The sequence below is a fragment of the Stenella coeruleoalba genome (genome assembly GCF_951394435.1).
Source record: "Stenella coeruleoalba genome assembly, chromosome: 15".
NCBI lineage: Eukaryota > Metazoa > Chordata > Mammalia > Artiodactyla > Delphinidae > Stenella > Stenella coeruleoalba.
Genome location: NC_137161.1, coordinates 79,014,332 through 79,037,290, shown reverse-complemented (window position 1 = coordinate 79,037,290; position 22,959 = coordinate 79,014,332). Strand labels below are relative to the sequence as shown.

General features: G+C 55.2%; 2 protein-coding genes across 3 annotated transcripts in view; one reads left to right on the top strand and one right to left on the bottom strand.

Moving 5' to 3' along the window:
- Window positions 1-13,736: 13,736 nt before the first annotated feature.
- Window positions 13,737-16,562, top strand: FZD9 (frizzled class receptor 9). Its single transcript, XM_079944442.1, has one exon. It carries the CDS (start codon window positions 14,043-14,045, stop codon window positions 15,813-15,815), a length of 1,773 nt encoding a protein of 590 aa, XP_079800568.1. The 5' UTR covers window positions 13,737-14,042; the 3' UTR covers window positions 15,816-16,562.
- A 3,845-nt stretch (window positions 16,563-20,407) lies between these two features.
- Window positions 20,408-22,959, bottom strand: part of BAZ1B (bromodomain adjacent to zinc finger domain 1B) — a 67,727-nt gene continuing 65,175 nt past the window's right edge. For both annotated transcript variants that reach the window (XM_079944235.1, XM_079944234.1), the window contains 2 exons: window positions 22,840-22,943; window positions 20,408-22,584 (listed from right to left, as the gene is read on the bottom strand). In XM_079944235.1, coding sequence (XP_079800361.1) covers window positions 22,227-22,584; window positions 22,840-22,943 — 462 coding nt within the window. In that variant the 3' untranslated portion in view covers window positions 20,408-22,226. The remainder of the gene's footprint in view (window positions 22,585-22,839; window positions 22,944-22,959) is intronic.

Below are 22,959 nucleotides of genomic sequence, written 5' to 3'. Positions count from 1 at the left end.
TGCCCGTCACCCTAATGCAGCCCCACAGAGTAATCCTGCTGGCATCATCCCCCGACACGAGTCTGAGCAGTCTTCACTCTCTTGCTTAACACGTGTGCCCATCCCCTTGCCCACAGGGCTGAGACCCACTCCGGGCAGCCCTCCAGGCTGGCAGCCCCTCCTCAGCCCTTGCTGCAGCTGGTGGCGTACTTCCTTCCCCAGGTCAGCCCTTCGAGGCGGCACAGCTGGGACGGGAGCCCAGGGAACTGCCGTCCACCCCAGAGCCCTTTCCGCCGTCAGCTGCTGTCTCCCCTGCCCGGGAATCCCTGCCGGGGGTCCCTGGCTCCTGGGCTTCCTCTCTGGGGGCAGCCCCTGGCTGAGGGCGGGGACTGGAGGCACGGAGCGGCCCAAACCCTCCGAGGTCCTGCTCCTCCGGGGGTCAGCAAAGCTCAGCGGGTGGGGCCTCGGCCTCCCCGTCCCAGGCTCGCGGCTCCATGCCACCTGTGGCCATGGGGCTGGGGTGCAGGGAGCAGTACCCCGGTACCCTGCTTTCTGACCCCGGCCCCAGCTTCTCCGTATCTGTTTATTTACCTTGGAAAAGGCCCTGTGGCCCAGGCAGGAAACGGGCCAATTCCAGGAGGCTCGCCGGGCTGGGGAACAAGGAGCCACATTGTGCTCGGTTCCTGGCCACTCCCCACCCTGGGCCTGCGAAGAGCCTGGAGAGGGGGACCAGTTGGGGGCCTGGCAGGAAGGAGGCGTGGGGGCTGAGGGCTGCCAGCGCGCCAAGCCCGCCCGCCGGTGAAAGGGCTTCTGTGCAGGGGTGGGACGGGGGGCTGCCGAGTCCCCACCCCGCCAGTGAGCGGATGAGGCGGGGATGCTGGGCGGCGGCCCCTCGTCACGGCCTAGGGCCCGCCAGGCACCGACCTGCCGGCCACCGACCTGTCGGCCCAGGGCAGAGGGAAGAGACCCGGGGAGCCGGCTGGCCCTGGTGCCCCTGGCTTCTCTTGGGCAGACGCCACCCCTCAGTGGAGGGACATCCTGCCCTCAGCCTCCCCTCCCCTGTCCCAGCTCCTGCCAGGCAGCTGGTCCGACCTCAGGCCTCCCTGCCCGGCAGAAGCTGGAGGCAGGAGAGTCCTGCGGTCAGAGCCTGGCCCTGGCTGATGAGGCCCAGGCTGGCATGCGGCTTGATGTCGTCATGGGGGCACTTGGGAGGGCTGACCCCTCCCCAACCCTGCACTCTTCCTCACTGACCGGCTGGTGTCCGTACGGGCTGACCTTCCATCCATCCATCCATCCGTTCATTCATTCAACACGGGGCTCCCTTCCTCTCTCTTCCTATCGCCCCAACTTGCAGTGACAGCGTCCTCCAAGCCCCCTTCCCCGGTTCCCAGCGTGCTGTTTGAGAAATGTAGATCTGATTACGTCATTCCTGTCTCTCAAGGTCTTCAGAGACTTCCTACTTGTTTCTGGGCAAAGAGGTTCACAGGCCCTTTAAGCTCAGCCCCACCTGCCCCTCAGGCCCATGAACACCAATGACTGGGTTGAGGGCGGGCAGGGGACTTGAGGGGGTCAGAGGTGAGATGGATTTCTCCCACCCAGCACTGGGGGGGACGGGGAGGGGCTCTGGGTGGGCATGTCCTTCCAGTTGGAAGGGAGTCCGAGGGACCTCAGAATGGGGATGAAGACCTGGGACAAGAAATGTGCACGGCTGTCACCTGGCCAATGCCTCCGCGTCCTTCTAGGACAGCCCCTCCCAGCTGAATTGCCACCTCCCACCCCCACTCAAGGCATCACTCTCTGCCCCCAGCCCTGCTGTCCTCGCAGCCAACATCACTCCATGTATGTGTTCATCTCCAGATGGGCAGGCTCGATGTTGTAAAGATGTCAGTTCCCCCCAAGGTAATCTATAAACTTCCATAAATCAATCTCTAAATCCAGTAAGATTATTTCTGGGACTAGATGACAAAGTTCATCTAGAAGAGAAAATGAGGAGAAAGAGGCAAGACAATCATCAAAATAAAGAACAAAGGCAGGGAGCCTGCGCTTCCCAGTAGAAAAGTAAACTGCACGTTTACAATCATGAAAAAGAGTGTTTCCTGCACATTTACTGCTGTTATAGCCAGTGCTGTCGTGCTCTTCTTACCTGTGTCAGGCACTGTCAGGAACAGCTTTCCCTTTATTGACCCCTTTGATCCTCGCATTAATCTCGTGGTACAGCTAAGGAAACTAGCTCTAGGACAGCCTGGTCTGCCCCAGGCCCTGTTCTAAGCACTTCACATCCAGGATGTCAGTTAATTCTCACAGTACCCCCTGAGGTAGGTACTGTTACTAATTCAGTCCAGCTATGATATATTAATGCTATAGAGAAGATGGCCCATTGAGCTTCAAATGGGCCCAAGACCCATCAGGTGAAAAAAAGTTACAGAATGACATATGTCTCATTTAAGGGAAACACAAGAAAACTCCTAACCTGTATACACTTGTGTATAGGGATGTAAGTGCATAGAAAAGTGTCTGGAAGGAAATGAAATGAAACCCACGTCATTACCTCTGCAGAGGGGAGAAGGGTGGGGACTTTCCCTCTTTGCCTCATGTATTTCATGGGCCTTTTCCTTCTTTTTTTTTTTTTTCTTTTCCTTCTTAAATAGTAAAATACAGGGCTTCCCTGGTGGCGCAGTGGTTGAGAGTCCACCTGCCAATGCAGGGGACACGGGTTCAAGCCCTGGTCTGGGAAGATCCCACGTGCCGCGGAGCAACTAGGCCCGCGCGCCACAACTGCTGAGCCTGCGCTCTAGAGCCCGCAAGACACAACTCCTGAAGCCCGCGCGCCTACAGCCCATGCTCCACAGCAAAGAGAAACCACTGAAACGAGAAACCCGTGCACCGCAACGAAGAATAGCCCCCTCCCACTGCAATTGGAGAAAGCCTGCGTGCAGCAACGAAGACCCAACGCAGCCAAAAATTAATTTAAAAAAAATTTTATAATAAAACAAGAACAGGATGACGTAAAAAAGGAAAAAATAGAGAACAAGAAAGGGCTCTTGCAAATTAAAAACATGATGGTTAAAAGTAAAAAGGAGAAGGAAAAGGAGAAATAATAATACAAGGTTGGAAGATAAAAATGAGGAAATTTCCCAGGAAGCCACTGAAAAGATAAAGCGGTAGACAGACAGAAAAGAGTATCAGAGATCAATCCAGGAGGTCCAACATCCGCCTAATAGGCCTTATGCATCAGGCTCAGAGGGCACCACGCCAGGCCCACAGCACTTCTAGGGGCCCACTGAAAGGCTTTCTCTTAAAAGCAGGAAAAAACAAATCAATTTTAGGTCAAAAAGTGTTTTCGTAGATAATATATTCATCTTTATACTAGTGTAGCCATAAAATACAGTTTTTAAAATTGTATTTTAATGGTGGAAGGGACCCAGGAAAGCAAAAGTGCCTAAAGACCATGAAAATCAAAATGTGGCCCCAGGCTTCAAGCAACAGCTTGAGACAACAGTTCACCCCAGAGTCCCCGAGAGTTGAGTGGAGGATGTGTGTCTGAGGGAGGGAGTGAGAGCAGACCAGGGTGTGGACCGGCAGTGACTGTGACACTCGTTTGAGTGCAGAGCCCCAGCCCACGCTGTGCAGATTACCCAACCCTCCCAGCAGCCCTGGGATGCGGGCACCGCTGGAGTGTTCCCTTAACTGCTGGGAAAAGCGCAGCCCACAGAGGTTGGGCAGATTAGCTAAGATGACAGCTGCGGGGTATGATTTGAATCCAGGCCGCTGGATCCAGAAACCACGTCATGGCCTCCCACGGCCTGAATACCCCAAAAATATACTTGAGATGTTCCCTGTGTGGGCGCCTGCAGAAATCTTAACACAAGCAGCAGAAAAAGACCTGTGGGCATGGGGATGGTGTGGGGGGCGCTTCTGTCCTTCACGTGGAATAACTCCCCCTGGCCTCTCCCCACCGCACACCTAGGAAAAGCCAGGACCGGGGCAAGGACCAGGAGAAGCCAAGATGGATAGGGACATGCTCCCTGCCCATGGGAGTTTCTGGAGCAGCCCCCTGCAGGTAGACCAGCAGGTCTCTCAGACCCACTGACCAGGCCAGGGGAGCAAGTGGACCCATCCTGTGGGATGACCTCAGAGAGAAGTGAGGCAGGCTGCAGGTCTAGTGTCCGGAGGTCTGGGATCCAGCTCTACCTTGCAGCCTCCCAAGGTTCAGTTTCTTCATCTGTATAATGGTGGCAAGCAAGATCATGGGTGTGAAAGGGCCTCACCAGGCACAGGGACGGTTGGACGAAAGGAAGGGGAGGCAGGCTGTGCGGTGGAGAGCTGGAAGGCCCTCCCTGGGCTGGGGGCAACGTCCACACCTTTTCCTCCACACCTCCACCCCTGCCTGAGGGACCACAGGGTAGGGAGTGGTTAAAGGTCACGGCCTCGCTGAGCTCCGCCCTCACACCTTGAGAGGCAGTGTGGTCTGAAGCCAGGGCCTGCGATGGCTTCGGAGAGGGTTTGTGGGGGCAGAAGAAGGGTTCCAGAACACACTAGGGATGGCCTCCCCGGAGCCTCCCCCGGCAGAGGCAGGGCACCGTGATGAACTGAGGCCCGCATGTCCTGGAAAAAGGTGACTTTCCTTGGGAGGAGCCACAGGGGGACCCCCAGCCAGCCAGCAGCCTCAGACAGGGTGGGGGCCCCAGACCTACCAGGCCCCCCTCTCCAGGGGCAGAATGAGGCCCACAGCTGCTGGGAGAGCCTGGGCTCCATCCGAGGCCCCTGGCTGGGCCAGGCTGGGTGGTGAGGGCCAGGCTAGGGCCTCTTTCCTCCTAGCTCGGCCGCTGAGGTTATTTTTTTCCCCTCGTTTGCTGCTGAATTTCCCTTCGAGTTGGATAAATAAGCAGCAGGTTCCAACGTCAACGAAACAAGAGCCCAAGCGGCCGCACAAAAGCAGCTTTCAGCAGCGTCAGGCACCTCTGGCCCATCCTGGCCGCAGGGTGGCCACAGTGCCCCGGCAGGGCTGGGGAGGGGTAGGTGGGCACGCAGACGCCACACCCCTTCCCAGCAGCTCCCCCACCCCCCACCCCCGAGCCTCCGCCTCAAATGCCCGCCCTCCCTCTCTGGGACTCACACGCTGGTCACCTCTTCCGGTCCCCGCCCACCCCCAGCAGAGCCCACGCTTGTCCTACGACCCTGACAGCACTCCGCGCAGACCGTGTAAAGCCTTCCCTCCCTTAAAACCTTCCGAAGCACGGCTCCCCATGGCCGGAGGGTCCAGCCCGGCTTTCCAGCGTCCGCTGTGGGCTCCAGGAGGCTGCTTCTGTTTTCTCTCCAAAGCTTCTGCGAAGGCTGTTCCCTCTGTCTAGAACATCCCCTGTCTCTTGCCTGGCTCCCACTGGGCTAAGCGACCCTGTTCAAGTATCACCCCCTCTGATGCCCGCCCCAGCTTCTCTCTCATGTCACAGACATCAGCTGCCCCCAGAGTGGTCCCGATTCATCACCTGACCATGAGCAAACAGAGGGCAGGTTCATCTCGTGTGCTCAGCGCCTTGCTCGGCCGTGCTGTGTGCTATGGGGACACAGAGGAGGCGCCCAGTTAGAGTTTGCCGCTCCACATCCCTGTAACATCACACTCACCTTGCACGTACCTGAACTAGATGCACACTAACCCGTAGCGACAGCAGTTCAGGGGCTGCCTGGGGAAGGGACGGAGGGAACAAAAAAGCTTCGGGTGGTGAAGAATATGATTTTTTAAAATTATATTTTAATTTAATTTTTTTATCGAAGTAGAGTTGATTTATACAGCGTTTTGCCAATCTCTGCTGTACAGCAAAGTGACTCAGTTACACCCATAAAGACATTCTTGTTTATAATATTCTTTTCCATTATGGTTTATCACAGGATACTGAATACAGTTCCCTGTGCTATAGAGTGGGGCCTTGTTTATCCATCCTACGTATAATAGTTTAGATCTGCTAATCCCCCCTCTGCCCCGCCCGCACTCCCAGTCCTTCCCTCCCCCACCCCCCTCCCCCTTGGCAACCACAAGTCTGTTCTCTATGTCTGTGAGTCTGTTTCTGTTTCGTAGATAGGTTCATTTGTGCCATATTTTAGATTCCACATACAAGTGATAAAGAATATGATGGGTTTTTAAAGTCTCGATGCTATCACTTGCCTGAAGCGAGTTTCTTCCATTCTTTCTAAGCCTGTTTCCTCATCTAGCATTTAGGGTAATAACCACCTCATTAGGGTGTTTGAGGATTAAATGAGATGTGAATTAATACTTAATAAATGGTAGTTTTATTAAGCTCATTTCACACTGTATTGACCATATATTAATACATATACCATTTATTAACATTTTAATGTACTACTTCTCAGTAAGAGAGTTGCATTTTAACTAGAGGATATTCATTATCTGGATCAATTATGGTGATGATTTCCCAAGTATATCCTTATGTCAAAATGCATCGAATTGTACATTTTAAATATGTGCAAGCTGATTGCACATCAATAGTGTACCTCAATAATGCTGTAAAAAAATTCAAAGACCAATTGACCCAGCAAGTTCTCAGATTCTGTGCTATGGAAATAAAAGCACAGGTACACTCAGGGGTCAGCAAACGTTTCCTACAAAGGGCCGGATAGTAAATGTTTTCAGCTTTGCGGGCCATTTGGTCTCTATCATAACTACTCAATTCTGCCAAAGTGTTATAGTTGGAAAGCAGCCATAGATTCTACATAAACCAACGAGCATAGCTGTGTTCCAGTAAAACTTTATTTATAAGAACAGGCAGAGGGCCAGATTTGGACTACGGGCCACAGTTTGCAGATCCTGAATCTAGGTACATCTACCTATGTCAGGACCATAACAGAAACAACCTAAATGTCTATCCATAGGGGACTGGTTGAATCGTTTATAATAAACCCACACTGTGGAAATTAGAATGACTATTAAAAAGGATGGGTTGGATCCTGTGTGTTGACCTGTAAAGACCATTCATGGTAGATTATTTTTCAAATATTTTATTGCAAAAATGTAAAAATACACAGACTATTTAAAGTCTATAGCGAACACCTGAATGCCCACCATGAGATTCTACCATTAATATTTTACTACACTTTTTTTTTTTTTTTTGCGGTACGCAGGCCTCTCACTGTTGTGGTCTCTCCCGTTGCGGAGCACAGGCTCTGGATGCGCAGGCTCAGCGTCCATGGCTCACGGGCCCAGCCGCTCCGCGGCATGTGGGATCTTCCCAGACCGGGGCACGAACCCGCGTCCCCTGCATCGGCAGGCGGACTCTCAACCACTGCGCCACCAGGGAAGCCCTACACTTATTTTTTATCATATGTCCATCCATCTGTCCATGATAGATTCTTAGGTGAGAAAATGAGGTGTAAAATGTACAATATGACTTCCATTTTAGTAAAAGAAAGAAAAGATCAGAAAAGACTGCACTACGTATATTTGTGTTTGTAAAGTCTAGAAAAAGGTATCAGAAGAGATGCCTGAACTCTTTTTTTTTAAATTGAAGTATAGTTGATTTACAACGTAGTGTTAGTTTCAGGTGTACAACATAGTGATTTAGTTATATAGATAGATGTTCTTTTTCAGATTCTTTTCTACAATATCATAGGTTTTTACAAGATTTTGAATATAGTTCCCTGCGCTATACAGTAGGCCTTTATTGTTTAACTGTTTCATACATAGTAGTATGTATATGTTAATTCCAAACTCCTAATTTATCCCACCCACCCCACCCCCACTCCCCACCCCCCTTTCCCCTTGGGTAACCATAAATTTGTTTTCTCTGTCTGTGAGTCTGTTTCTGTTTTGTAAATAAGTTTATTTGTATCATTTTTTTAGATTCCACATGTAAGTGATATCATATATTTGTCACTCTCTGACTTACTTCACTTAGCATGATTATCTCTAGGTCCATCCATGTTGCTGCAAATGGCATTATTTCATTCTTTTTTTTTTAATTTTATTTTTGATGTGGACAATTTTTTTTTAAAGTCTTTATTGAATTTGTTACAATATTGCTTCTGTTTTTTTTTTTTATGTTTTGGTTTTTTGGCTTCAAGGCATGTGGGATCTTAGCTCCCCAGCCAGGGATCGAACCCACACTCCCTGCACTGGAAGGCGAAGTCTCAACCACTGGACCACCAGGGAAGTCCTATTTCATTCTTTTTAATGGCTGAGTAGTATTCCATTGTGTATACATCTTTTTTATCCATTCCTCTGTGGGTGGACGCTTAGGTTGCCTCTATGTCTTGGCTGTTGTAAATAGTGCCACTGTGAACAACTGGGGTGCATGTGTCTTTTCAACTCATGTGTCTTTTCATCTTTTCCAGATATATGCCCAGAAGTGGGATTGCTGGATCATATGGTAATTCTATTTTTCAGTTTTTTTAAGGAACCTCCATACTGTTTCCCATAGTGGCTGCACAAGTTTACATTCCCACCAACAAGAATAGTAGGGTTTTCTTTTCTCCACACCCTCTCCAGCATTTACTATTTGTAGACTTTTTGATGATGGCCATTCTGACCAGTGTGAGGCAATACCTCATTGTAGTTTTGATTTGCGTTCCTCTAATAATTCAGGATGTTGAGCGTCTTTTCACGTGACTGTTAGCCATCTGTATGTCTTCTTTGGAGAAATGTCTGTTTAGGTCCTCCACCCATTTTTTGGTTGGGTCGTTTAGGTTTTTTTTTGATATCGAACTGTATGAGCTGTTTGTTTATTTTGGAAATTAAGCCCTTGTTGGTTGCAGGAGATGCCTGAACTCCTGATGCTGATTATCTGAGGGCAAGGGTTGCAAGGGAATTAGTTATGAAAATTTGAAAGCCCTAATAAGAAATTTTAAAAACGCTTCTTTAGTAAGAATGAACAGTCTAGTCCAGCTCCTGACATCCCAATAAAGAGACCCTGAGGGCTTCCCTGGGGGCGCCAGGTGGTAAGAATCCGCCTGCCAATGCAGAGGACATGGGTTGGAGCCCTGGGCTGGGAAGATCCCACATGCTGCAGAGCACCTAAGCCCGTGTGCCACAACTACTGAGCCTGCGCTCTAGAGCCCACGAGCCACAACTACTGAGCCCGTGAGCCACAACTACTGAAGCCCGTGTGCCACAACCACCGAGGTCCGTGCTCCTAGAGCCCGTGCTCTGCAACAAGAGAAGCCACTGCAATGAGAAGCCCATGCACTGCAATGAAGAGTAGCCCCCGCTCGCCACAACCAGAGAAAGCCCGCGCACAGCAACGAAGACCCGACGCAGCCAAAAATAAATGAATAAATTTATTAAAAAAAAAAAAAAAAGAGAGACCCTGAGTCAGAACCAGGGCTCAAGCTGCGGGGAGGTGGGCCCATTCCCTGAGCTTGCCTGGGGCGTGGCCAAGTATGTGCACACTCGGGAATAACTAGGCCCCTGCGTGTCCTTGTGTGTGTATACACACTTAACTCGCCCCAGACCCACATACACAGCATGCATATGTGCTGGCGCCCACTGCTGTCTGCCCAGGCTGCTGTGTCACTCCACAGCCGCACCCGCCCAGGAGCAGGCATGACAGTGTGATACCCCTTGAGTCCTTCATCACCCCCGCAGGCAGCCCCTCCTGAGGGCTGTCCCAGGCGCCTGGAGGAGGTGCAGCACGGCCCTCCTCCTGGTTCCTGCTTACTCACGCGGACACCTCTGTCCCCCAGGGTCTAATCAGTACCCCTCCCCCAACCTCAGGCCCCACTTGCATGCAACCACTCCTCATTATGACGTTCTTTTATTCAACAAACATTTATGGGAGCCTACTCCAGGCTAGGCACCAAGACACCCAGGAGCACAGCCCAGCCCCTGACCTCCGGAAACTGCCAGGTTTATGGGGAGACAGGTGCAGTCGTGGTGACTGCAGGGCACAGAGGCAGGCACCAGGGCCATCGGGCAGAGGGTCATCCTGGAGGAGGCAATTCCAGGGTCAAGCTGCAGAAAGGTCAGCATGTGTCCTGTGGGGTGAGTGGTGGCTTCGGTCAGGGAGGACGTGGTAAGAAGGGAAGACCGGAGCGCTGGGGTTGGGGCACATGGGTCAGGAGGGTGTCCCTTCCCACTTGTGCAGGGCAGTTCATTGGCCCACAGCCAAGGGCCCCCTGGAAGGGAGTCTTCTCCCACCCCACCCCCCGCCCCGGGAGGAGGAGTTGGGAGGGGTTCCATTCCCACCTCGCCCAACTCTGGCCCTTCTGCCCAGTGAGCAGGAGTGGGGGTGGGCATTGATGGTAATCTCCCTCCTCCCAGTCCCCCGGGTCCTCCTCCTAGTCTCCCTTTCAGTGAGTGCCTGGCGTATTGTTCCGCCTTTGTAAAGAGGCAGATCGAGTGACAAAGCAGGGTGGGTGGGCAGGCAGCCCAAGAGGCCTCTTCTCTCCCAGGCAGCATCTGCATGGGGGAGGGGCTGTTCTACACCCCCCCACCTCTGGCTTCCAGCAGCAGCTGTTGTCATGGTGACAAGCCTGGCATCCCATGGCTCCTGGGGCATCCTCCCCACTGTGGCTGCCGGAGGAAGGGCCCCTGGACTCCTCTCCACCCTGGTTGCGGGGCGGGGGCACAAAAAAACCTGGCTCCCTGGACAGTCCTAGCAGGGGGGAAGCCTCCAGCCTTCTGTGCCTCCCAATGCAGCTGCCTGCACAGGGGCAGCTCCAGAGCCCCCGCCTCCTACAGACACTATGATGTGGTGGGCTCAGGCCATGCACCTCTGTCATCCATGCGTCTCCGCCTCCTTGGGGCAAGATACAGAGAGAAATAAAATGTCCCCAGGGTCCTTGAGCAGCTGCTGGCATTGGGGTAGAGGGAGCAGATGGATGGAAGGCTAACAGTACATGAGTGTACAAGTGGGGGAGAGTGTGTGGGCAAGGACTCTGGGCCCACAGAGCAGAGCCTCCAGCCCCGTCCAGAAGAGCTGGGGGGCTACCCCTAGGAGGCTGGTGTGCCCAACACAGCAGAAGAGAAGGGCCTTCTGGGCTGGGGAGATTTGAGGCATGACACGGCATGGGTTTCCAAGGAGTTGGTCGTGGCAGGAAAGGAAGAGGAGGATGGGGGCTATGCCTGGAAGGGCTTCTGCTGCCATCCCCAGGAGCATGACCTTCATCCTGGGCAATGGGAAGCTGCCACTGGCATTTCGGGAACCTCCTTGACCAGGTGGTCGAAGCCAGGTCCTTTTTTCAAAGTTACCCTATTTCTGTGCTGCCTCTTTGGGAAGTTCAGGAGCTTGCCGCTGCACCTCTCACGGCTCAGGTGGGCCGAGTTTGTATTTCTTGCAGGGCACAGGGCTGGCTGCATCTCCATGGAGTCCCAATCTCTCGGGTCCTCTTGGAGAGCCAGAGGCTGGGTCCTTCTCCCTTCCCTGCTCCAGCACAGCTCTAAGAGGAGGTGAGCACTAATTACAGCTGCTGCCCCGACTCCTTGCTGTGCCTCCACCACATGCCAGGCTCTATAGCAGGGCAGTGTTGGCCGAGCAGGGCCAGCTGGGCAGGTGCCCTTGCTCTGGTGGTGACAGGCAGTCTCATGCAGTAGAAGAGCCTGAATGCCATCCCTGACCCTTGTGAGCTGTGTAATCCCAGGCAAATATCTTGAATTTTCTTTTTTTTTAAATTTTATTTATTTATTTTTGGCTGCACTGGATCTTTGTTGCTGTGTGCGGGCTTTCTCTACTTGCGGCGAGCGGGGGCTACTCTTCGTTGTGGTGCGCGGGCTTCTCATTGTGGTGGCTTCTCTTATTGCGGAGCACAGGCTTAGTTGCTCCACAGCATGTGGGATCTTCCCGGACCAGGGCTCGAACCCGTGTCCCCTGCCTTGGCAGGCAGATTCTTAACCACTGTGCCACCAAGGAAGCCCCTCTTGAGTTTTCTGAGCCTCAATTTCTCATCTGTAAAATGGGCACAGAATTCCTTGCAGGGCTGTTATGAGAGTTTAAAAAGTCACTGTGTAGGGCTTCTCTGGTGGCGCCGTGGTTTAGAATTCGCCTGCCATTGCAGGGGACAAGGGTTCGAGCCCTGGTCCAGGAAGATCCCACGTGCCGCAGAGCAACTAAGTCCGTGCGCCACAACTACTGAGCCTGCGCTCCAGAGCCCGCGAGCCACAATGCCTGAAACCCATGTGCCTAGAGCCCGTGCTCTGCAACAAGAGAAGTCACCGCAATGAGAAGCCTGTGCACCACAACAAAGAGTAGCCCCTGCTCACCGCAACTAGAGAAAGCCCGGCGCAGTAACAAAGACCCAACTCAGCCAAAAATAAATAAATTAAAAAAAAAAGTCACTGTGTAAAATGCCTGGCCCAGGGCCCACTTGGCTCACTGTGGGTCCTTGACCAGTTTCCTAGGTCCCCTGCAGTGCAGGTCACTCCCTCAGCCCTTCATCTGCTTGGCATCCCTGAGCAGCTGCTAGGGCTGGACCTATGCCGAGCGCTCACGCGGAAGCTGAGTCTGAGTCTTCCAGGTACCTCTAGGCCAAGGGGGTGAGGACAGACGGGGGTGGGCCATGGAGGAGGGAGGCAGTGTCTCAGGGAGCTTCAGACCAGAGCAGGGCCCTTTGGGTGGCCTGCTGGATGGCACTCGGGTTTCACCCACAAATCTACCCGGGAACCATGGTGGGAACCTGGCTGGGCAGAGGCGGGAGGGCTGAGGGGCTTTGGGACTCCAGGTGGCCCTGGGCAACCCCAGCCTCTCAGAAACACCTTCCCAACCTGAGGATGGAGGAGTTGGGTGGTGTCGGCAGCTCAGGGGTCGCAGTCTCAGACCTCACTCACTTATTGTCACTGGTCACCACGAGGCCGAGTCATATCCCTAGGACTGCCTTGATTCGTTCCATCTGTACAAAGGGAAGGACAGTCCTCCCCACTCCCCACGGTTTCGGTGCTGCCCGTGGAAGCAGAGTGAGTAAGCTGGTTATCTTCCTGACAGCTGTCTGCCTTAGGTGAGGAGGGTGTGAGGTGTACTAAAATATTCCACGGGTGTCACTGTACGCGGTCCCCTGCTCTGCTGTCTGGGGGGCCTGGCGGGGGCGGGAAGGGGGAGGTGGACGTGGTTCAGGCAGAGAGCGGCAGGATCTCTGGGCCGAGAGGAATTCCCAGGGGAAAACCTATACGAAGGGAGCGCAGAGGACAGGAGGGGAGGGGGCAGAGGGAGACGGGGTCCTCCAGCTCTGTGCGAAGCAGTTTTCAAGCGGTCCTGAGGCGTCAAGGGGCACCCTAGACAGTAGAACCTCCCGCGGATAGGGTGACACCTCCCCCGAGGCCCACCTGGGAAGGGGAGAATGTACCATTCCTGGACTGCGGAAAGAGACAATGAGGTCAAGTGCGCAGTGTGACGGGTAAGTAGCACGTGAGCAACAAATGAATTGTTCACTTCTACAGGATTATCTGCCGGTTTTACAGAAAAGGAAACAGAGCGAAGAGCCCAAAGCCACATACAACTAGTGAAGAGGCAGAGGCTGCACTTGAACTGTCCCAGAGTACACGGTCGAGGCGTCCCACGCGTAAAAGCCTTAGAAATCGTCCCTCCTGGGGTAAAAAGAGGTGACGCGGTACGGTGGCAGGGAAATCCTCCGGCTGACCGTCTTGTCGCGGGGAGAGGTTGGGCAGCAACCCACCCAGAAGGGGAAAAACCGAGTGTGAGCGGGCAGACGAGGTCTCTTGTACACCCCGCCCCGCCAGACCGCGCCCGGGTTGGTGCCTCCCCGCGCAGCTGCGAGACGCGGCGCCTTTAAAGCCCGGCTGGGGGCGTGCCCGGCGCGCTGAGGGCACGCCTCTGGGCGCGTCCGCCCGGCGCCCCGCCCCGAGGCTTGTAGCCGCGGCCCCGGGAGGCGGGGCACGCTTTGGCTCGGCGGCCGTTCGAGTGGCGGCGGTTCGGCGGCTCGGCGCCTCCTTTCCCTCCGGCGGCTTCCCCGCGCGCTGCCCAGGGCGCCCGGCCGCGCCCTGACACACTCGGCCAGCTCGGCTATGGCCCGCGCCCCGCGACGTGGCGGGCGGGCACGGGGGCGCCGGACGGCGCGGCCAGAGTGAGGCGAGGCCGCCCTCCCGCCCTCGGCCGGGGCCGCCCGGGATGGCCGTGCCGCCGCTCCGCCGGGCGCTGCTGCTGTGGCAGCTGCTGGCGGCGGGCGGCGCGGCGCTGGAGATCGGCCGCTTCGACCCGGAGCGCGGGCGCGGGCCGGCGCCGTGCCAGGCGGTGGAGATCCCCATGTGCCGCGGCATCGGCTACAACCTGACCCGCATGCCCAACCTGCTGGGCCACACGTCGCAGGGCGAGGCGGCCGCCGAGCTGGCCGAGTTCGCGCCTCTCGTGCAGTACGGCTGCCACAGCCACCTGCGCTTCTTCCTGTGCTCGCTCTACGCGCCCATGTGCACCGACCAGGTCTCGACGCCCATCCCCGCTTGCCGGCCCATGTGCGAGCAGGCGCGCCTGCGCTGCGCGCCCATCATGGAGCAGTTCAACTTCGGCTGGCCGGACTCGCTGGACTGCGCCCGGCTGCCCACGCGCAACGACCCGCACGCGCTCTGCATGGAGGCGCCCGAGAACGCCACGGCCGGCCCCGCCGAGCCCCACAAGGGCCTAGGCATGCTGCCCGTGGCGCCGCGGCCCGCGCGGCCCCCCGGCGACGCCATCCTAGGCGCCGCCGGCGGCACCTGTGAGAACCCCGAGAAGTTCCAGTACGTGGAGAAGAGCCGCTCGTGCGCGCCGCGCTGCGGGCCGGGCGTCGAGGTGTTCTGGTCGCGGCGCGACAAGGACTTCGCGCTCGTCTGGATGGCCGTGTGGTCGGCACTGTGCTTCTTCTCCACTGCCTTCACCGTGCTCACCTTCTTGCTGGAACCTCACCGCTTCCAGTACCCGGAGCGCCCCATCATTTTCCTTTCCATGTGCTACAACGTCTACTCGCTAGCCTTCCTCATCCGGGCTGTGGCTGGGGCCCAGAGCGTGGCTTGTGACCAGGAGGCGGGTGCGCTCTACGTGATCCAGGAGGGCCTGGAGAACACGGGCTGCACCCTCGTCTTCCTGCTGCTCTACTACTTCGGCATGGCCAGCTCGCTGTGGTGGGTGGTGCTGACCCTCACCTGGTTCCTGGCGGCCGGCAAGAAGTGGGGCCACGAGGCCATTGAGGCCCACGGCAGCTACTTCCACATGGCAGCCTGGGGGCTGCCGGCTCTCAAGACCATCGTTATCCTGACTCTGCGCAAGGTGGCAGGGGATGAGCTGACCGGGCTCTGTTACGTGGCCAGCATGGATGCGGGGGCACTCACGGGCTTCGTGCTGGTACCCCTCTCCTGCTACCTGGTGCTGGGCACGAGCTTCCTCCTGACCGGCTTTGTGGCCCTCTTCCACATCCGCAAGATCATGAAGACAGGGGGCACCAATACGGAGAAGCTGGAGAAGCTCATGGTCAAGATTGGGGTCTTCTCCATCCTCTACACTGTGCCTGCCACCTGCGTCATTGTGTGCTACGTCTATGAACGCCTCAACATGGACTTCTGGCGCTTGCGGGCCACAGAGCAGCCCTGCTCGGCAGCCACCACGCCCGGAGGCTGGAGGGACTGCTCGCTGCAAGGGGGCTCAGTGCCCACCGTGGCTGTCTTTATGCTCAAAATCTTCATGTCGCTGGTGGTGGGCATCACCAGCGGCGTCTGGGTATGGAGCTCCAAGACTTTCCAGACCTGGCAGAGCCTGTGCCACCGCAAGATGGCAGCTGGCCGGGCACGGGCAAAGACCTGCCGGGCCCCCGGGGGCTATGGCCGTGGCACCCACTGCCACTATAAGGCCCCCACCGTGGTCTTGCACATGACTAAGACGGATCCTTCTCTGGAGAACCCCACACACCTCTAGGGACACAGGCCTGCGTGGGGAGGCTGTTGCCCCCTCCTAGCCCCCCTCCGGAGGAGACAGCTGACTAGCAGCTGCCCAGCTGTCAAGGTCAGGCAAGTGAGTGCGAGGGGCCGAGGACCAGGGCGGGGAGACTCTCGTTCAACCCTCACTTGTCAGGACCCAGTGAGGCTCACTCCCCTGTCGCCTAGTGCAAGGGGGTGGGCCTGGCTGAGTCCCCCACAGGGCCCTGGGGGTGGGGGCATGTGGAGAGGAGGAGGGGTAGAAGGGGGTGTGGTCCAGCAGAGTTTATTTAATGATGTAATTTATTGTTGGAGTTTCTCTGGAAGCTGTGACTAGAATAAACCCCCGTGTGGCACCGCTGAGTCTTCTCTGGACTGGAAAGGGAGAAGGTAGGAGGGTGAGGGCCCTGCAGGAGTCTCCCATGTGAGCAGAGCTGGGGGTGGGTTCTGGGCTCATCCCCTGACCCCGTTTTCTGACTCTCCATCAATGGGGAGGACATCGTGCTGTGAAACAGCTGTGTTTTGCAGGAGTCCCAGATTCTTCTCCTCTTTGCTCCTTTTGGCAACCTGCTTGCCTCTCTGAGCCCTGGGTCCCTGCTTCCCAAAGTGAGACTGGGATGCCTGCTGGGATACTCAGGGAATCCCCTGGGATGACACTGTCCCCCTCTGGCCCGGGGGAGTCTAGCCTGTTTGGGTCCTGGGGGTAAGACTCTGCTTTCCTCATTTTGTATAAAAAATGAGGGCATCAGCCTACCTCAGAGTTTTCCTCAGAGGCTCAGGATCTGTTCCCACTGTCCTTATGGCCCATCCTGCTGTCCCCTCCCTGGGGCCTGAGGGCCAGGGCCCAGCTGACTGTCCTCGTTGCCTTTGAAGATTGCTGATGTGATGTGGCCACTTCACTCCTTGCGGCCCTAGTCAGGGCACCCCACCCTCTCGTCCCTCTGGGTGGAGATGGGGCTGGACTGTTATATGGGCATCTTGGTGGCAGACACAGGCATAGAGACAGCCCTTGAAGATAGTGGGGATTGGGTCCCTAGCTCCTAAAGGGCTGCGGAAAGGTTTGAGTTGTGAGCACAGCAGTGAGAAACGGGGCAGGTGCTGGGGCGTGCACATGGCAGCTGTGCTGTCCCTGAGGCAGCTCCCACATTCGTGTGCCGGGATAGGGAAAGGTACTTGCGCCTATCTGTGTGCCGGGGAGGCCCTGGAGCTGCCAGGACCTGCGCCACCTCCGTGTGTGGCCGTCCCGGAGACCCTGTCAGCGTGGAGTCAGACCTCAGCGTCCTATCTTAGCCTCTGCTTTGGCCACTGTGACTCCAGCCAGGGGAGGGTCTTGGTTCCTGTCTCTGGGTGCATGACATGTTCAGTGTCACTGTCAGGAGGCCCCAGGGTCCAGCCCCACTGCCAGCCAAGGGGAGGCCCAAGGTCAACTGCTTCATATCACAGTAGGGCTGAGCCCCCAAACCCAGCACCTCTCCAGCCAGAGCCCTTTACCCTGCACCAACCACCAATCTCACAGGAACAAGAAAGAAACCAAATGGAGATCAAACAGGTGGCATCAGCTCCCTCAGGAGGTGAGTGGGGAGAGGGCTGTCCCTCACAAGGAACAGTACTGACCCCTAAGGGAATTTCGCAGCCCTCACCCCTGCAGCTGGCAGGTGGAATGCCCCCCCATCCCCCCAATCTAAATCCTCCCCTTCTCATAGACACAGGATAAGTCCTCATGCCTTCTCTGACCAGTGAAACCAAGTGACCCTAACATGTGGCAACTCACCCGGGGAGGGTCCCTGACTGAGAAACAGAATGAGCTTAATGAAGGTGACAGGGGCCCAAGTTGGGAGTGGGAGGGGGAGTGGCTGCACAGAGCTGAGCTTAACAGGCCAGGTTTGTGGGCAGCCGACCTGAAACTACTGAGGGCCTGCACTAGGGCAGGGGCAGCCAGAGGCAAAGGAGAGGATTCTGGAAACGGGGGAGGAGAAAGGCAAGTGATGTGCAGGGGCCAAGGGTGGCGGGGAGGGTAAGCATCAGGGGCAGCACCAGTTCACCCAGGTCCTGCCAGTCATTGGGCACCTGGCTGTGTCCCTCAGCGGAAACAAGACTGGCTTCCAGGACAACTGGGATGGCGGGGGTGGTGGGGGGTGGTGGGTGTGCAATCAGGACAGGCCCCAAGGGGGCTCTGCTTTGAGGCTGAGATGGTTCACATAGGCCAGGACCTGGGAGGGAGGGAGGGCGGGCGGGCCTTGCCAGCTAAGGCTTCTCAGCGCTGGACAACATTATGGAAGAGTCCCAGACCCTAGAGGAAAAGGAAGAAGGAAACATGATTAAAGACCTTTTACAGAAGTCCTCCATCTGATCCTCCTCTCCCCGTTGTGCAGACAAGGGAAGTGCTTGAAGGGATCGATTGGCTCAAGTTCACACAACCAGGGAGACTGTGGCCTCCAGAGCTTGTGATTTCACACCATGGAGTCCATTGGGGCATGGGGTGAGATGGACAGGGTGGGTGTTATAAAACCTAGGGCAGGGCTTCCCTGGCAGCGCAGTGGTTGAGAGTCCACCTGCTGATGCAGGGGACACGGGTTTGTGCCCCAGTCTGGGAGGATCCCACATGCCGCAGAGCGGCTGGGCCTGTGAGCCATGGCCGCTGAGCCTGCACTCCGCCATCGGGAGAGGCCACAACAGCGAGAGGCCCACGTACTGCAGAAAAAAAAAAAAAAACAAAAACCTAGGGCGGTTTTGTCCAGAGAAACCGGTCCCACAGTGGGACCTCCCCCCACCCCCAAAAAGGAGATTCCAGAACCCAATGGAAACACCTCAGAAGCCAACACCTGCTGGCCTGTGCGCCCCCGGCCCCCGCCCCTTCCCTCAGGGGCCTAGTAGCCCAGCACAGGGCCCCTTAGAGCAGCACGTCTGTGCATGTGTCCACGCCAGCTGAGCCTGTCTGAGGGCCGAGCCTGTGCTTGTTCTTAAAGGAACTTCTGAGCCCTGACCTCAGTCACTATCAGTTCCAGGGAAACAATTCAAAGTTCATTGGAGTCAGCAGGGGTGATCTTGACTGAGGTCAGATTGAGGAGAGGCTGCCCCCCCTTCGGGGGGGGGTCAGTAGCTGCCCTCACTCTCTGCTCAGTCCCACCCTGAAGGAGGAAGCTCCAGGACAGCCCGTGTGAAAAGGCCTGGGGGTCCTGGGCGGGGGGTAACAGAACAGCAGCCTTCTCCCCTTACCTGGTCTAAGTGTCTCGCTCAGTACCCTCCGGAGGGGACCCTGGCTCTCGGGCAAGTGGGAGACCTGGTTCCCTAGTGGAAGCGGCACCGCCCCTGAGTAGCTGCTTTGGAATCAGTCACCAGCTGACTGCCACCCTTGACTGTGCTCCCTCCCCAGAGACAGGGTTTGAGGAGAAACAAGAGTAGGCAGGAAGAGGGGTTGGTCTCTGTTGATTGCCAGCATTAGTATTCCAGACCCCTCCTCAGGAAAAAAGTTTTCTCGTCTCCATTTGCAGTAGTCAGCCCAAGTTAGGTTTCTCGTGATAGGGAGGAATGGGCTGGGATGGCTGAATAGGACCAGGATACAGAGCCTAGATGAGGTGACAAGGCCCCACAGGCGCTGGCCTGGTGTAGCCTAAGAAACCCACCCCAGGAATAGGACTTCACAGGTGTGGGTGGGCTGGGAGTCCCAAGTCCAACCGTGCCTGTGTGGAAAATGTCTGGAGGTTACACAGCTCCCTCCTCCAGAGCTTGAGGGCTGGTCAAATTCAATCCGACCCTGGGGCAAACCACTTCCTCCCCTGCGGGACTGAAAATCCCCGAGTGCTTGGCGCGGGCCTGGCTCAAAGCCCACGCTCACCAAGGCCACAAAGGGAGTCAATGGCAGAACCCGCACCCAGGACTTAGGCTTCTCCTCAGATTTCTTCCTATTTTACCTTATGCCATCCCTGGCGCAGCTGGCCAGGAACTGGCAGTTTCGCTTCTCAGTGAATGGGATCATGCAGTGGCCCTGTAAAATCCTGGAACTCCACAGGCAGGTCGCCAGCCAGCAGTGATCTACTCAAATTAGCCACTCTGACTTTATAAAAACTCCCAGCATAAAATATAAATGAAGGCACGAATAAAACAAGATTGGCTATGTAGCAGAACTGTTGAAGCTCAGTAGGTGGGAGTTTGTTCTATTTCCACACTTTTTGTGTATGTTTTATATTTTCCTTGAAAAGTGTTTTAAAATGTCGAGTTTCCCCCAAAATTAAGTCCTGAAGGACTACACAAGTTCCCATAGCGAAGCCTTAAAAAATACTTTCTCCTAGTTCTTAGAAGTTTCAAATGGAATGGGGGGGAGGGGGGTGGGTGTTGAGACAAAGACAAGGCCAGGAGAGGCTTGAAGGTCACAGCTTCGATTACCCAGGGCACCAGAACTCTCTCCTGGAAGCAAAGAAATGCAGTAGATGGATCTGACCTGTGGTTAAAAAGACTAAGTCAGAGGAGGTCCTCTCCAGAAGAACAGGCTCCAAGAGTCCATGGGAAGACAGCGCTCGCTCGGGACTGCACCACCCTCCAAGAGCACAAAGAAAAATTCACCAGAATTGTTTCTTCTTTATAAACACAAGTACATAATGTTTATTTGAAATTCCAATTTATTACAAGTTTACCCTTTAATGGGGCCCTTCCTCCTTAAGGACAACTTGAAAAACAACAAAACTCAGGTGTCACTGAAGTGGGAACACGGAATTCTCACTGTTAACAAGAACAGACTGGCTCTAGGGTAAGAGGCAGGGCAGGTGTCCACGGCTGGGATTGTGAAATTGTAACGTCAGTGCTAACTCCAAGCCTGGGGGAGCCAGGATGGTAAACCTATCCAGCAGCCCCTGGAGCAAACCCCAAGGAGGCAAGGAGGCCAGGGGACAAGATCACACCTTGAAGTTTCACTTTAAGAGGTTTTAATTCTCAGGTTCTGTGAGCTTCAATCCCCTTGGTGGACTTCTTTTCCCTTACTTTAAATAGGTACAGAAGAGCTTAGGTGCTCCCATTTTTCCAAATTCAAAGCTGACAGAAAAGGAAATTAAACCCTGTTTTGTGTTTTTATCAAAATCTGCCATAAAAGGGAAAGAAGACTACAAAGTTCTGCCTAAACATAACTACTAGTGCTAGACTCACTGTGGGAAGGGGCCGTGGAGCCCCTCCTCCTGCCCTCCGCCCCCCACCCCGGCACTGAGCACTGAGAGATTCAGGTTCCCGGGGAGCCTGAGTCTGAGGCCAGAACAGCACAGCAGGGGCACTGCACACAGAGGCGGCGGAAACAGCCACCAGGGCAGGCAGAGGGATCGTCCATGACCAGGTCCCCACTGCTGGCCCTGATGAACCCCAACCCAACTTCTCTAAAGGAGAGACGATGGGCCAAGGGAGGAGACCGGGCAAAGTAAAGCAAACACGTTATCATATAAACTGTACTGTACATGTGCCAAAGCAAGATGACAGAAATATTTTTACAAGATGTTCTTTATACAATATCACTGCTGAAACAAGCAACTTTTAATAACTAGAAAAGTCAATTTAAAAAAAATTAAACATTTAAATTCTTCCTGCTTTTCTTCTGCTCCCCTAAGAGCTTGTCTGGTATGTGGGTGGGCTGGGCTCCAACACCCCTCTGGCCAGACCCATCAAAGTAAAGGTTATATGCATGGTTACAAGCAGGGCTCCAGTCTCTGAGTGAAGTGCCTTAGGGTTTTTTTTCCAGGGGGCAAGGTGGGGCGGGAGTGGGGAGAGAGCTGTCACAAGGAAGGGGAGGGGTACTCAGGAATGGCTACAGGACATATCCCTTTACTCTGCCAAGATCAACTCAACAGACCACAACTGTTTCATGATGCTGGTGAACACAGAATTCTGTATGGCACTCACTGATACCATCACCTGAGAGGGAGGGAGGGAGAGACAGAGCACAGGCTTAAAGAAACAAGACTGTGTATAAATATAGATTAAAAAACCCAGTTGGCCTGATTACCCTTCATCCTTCTACGTAATACAGTAATCCCTCCCCTGGAGACCAGAGGGCTTGGCACTGTTGTGGTGGCCAAAGTGGGAGGGACCTTAGGAAAGAAGAAAGAAAAGGAATTGGGTTCACAAGAAAAGCCATACCCTGGGACTCTTCCTGGAAACTCTCGGAAAGGGGGGTTAAGGCCATCTATCCCCCACAGTATTTCTGGGCAAAGACCACCAACCCAGTATTAGGCTCTCCAAAGTGCTCTGCTTGATTAAGGCCCATGGAGAGTTTTGGAGACACGGCACAAGCTCGGATGACAGGCATTCCTGGGCTCCCCGTGACCTCCTCCCTTCCACGTTCTTCTCCAGCGTCCTCTTTCGCCTCCCTCCCCCCTCCCTCGCTCTCCCCCTCGATTCCCCCAACCTCAGCTCCCTTACCAGGGCCCCTGCCTCTCTACTTCTTCTGTCTTCGTCCCCTGGACTGTCCAACGGGCTCTGGCTCACTGTCCCCTTCATCTTCAGCAAGCCGGTCGGGAAACTTCTTACGTTTCCTACGGACATATGGGTGGCCAGGAAGATGTTTATGCAACAGAGCCATCAGACACTGTTCTGTCTTCACCATGCAGTTTAGGACATGGCTGCCTCGGCAGTTGTAAAGCTCAGCGTTGGTAAACACTTGCTTCATGTCAGTAAGAAACTCCTGCACAGAGCGGTAGCTCCCACAGGAACATTTGTTCTGCATTGTCTGGAAGTCCATAGGGTGGGTGATCACGTCATAGTAGTCCTCAGCCTCATCTCTGGTCACGGGCTCTCTGTGGAGAAGAACCAAATGGTGAGATAAGCGCAGCCCTGAATCCAATGGACAGAAACCTTGTTATCAAACCACCAGCCCCAGAATGCCCACCCTGCTGAGACCAGCCCACTGGCAGACAGAGCAACTGTGTTCGCTTGCACTCAGAGCGGGCTCTGCTAGTCTGGAAGCTCATTTCCCTGCCACTGAGATGTGTCCTCGGGGTTCAGCTGCAAGGTTGGCCCTACTCCCCTGCGCCTGAGGCCACGGAGCTCACCTGAAGGGCCAACTGAAGCGGTACTTCACGATCTTGTGGAGGATCTCTTCACACTTCTGCAATTCCAGGCTTTGCCTCCGGGAGCTCCGCTTGGTCTGAAGTACCTGGCGCCAAAGAAAG

What these genes read in the sequence shown, in the direction of transcription:
- FZD9 (XM_079944442.1), top strand. Translation starts at nt 14,043, where the DNA reads ATGGCCGTGCCGCCGCTCCGCCGGGCGCTGCTGCTGTGGCAGCTGCTG.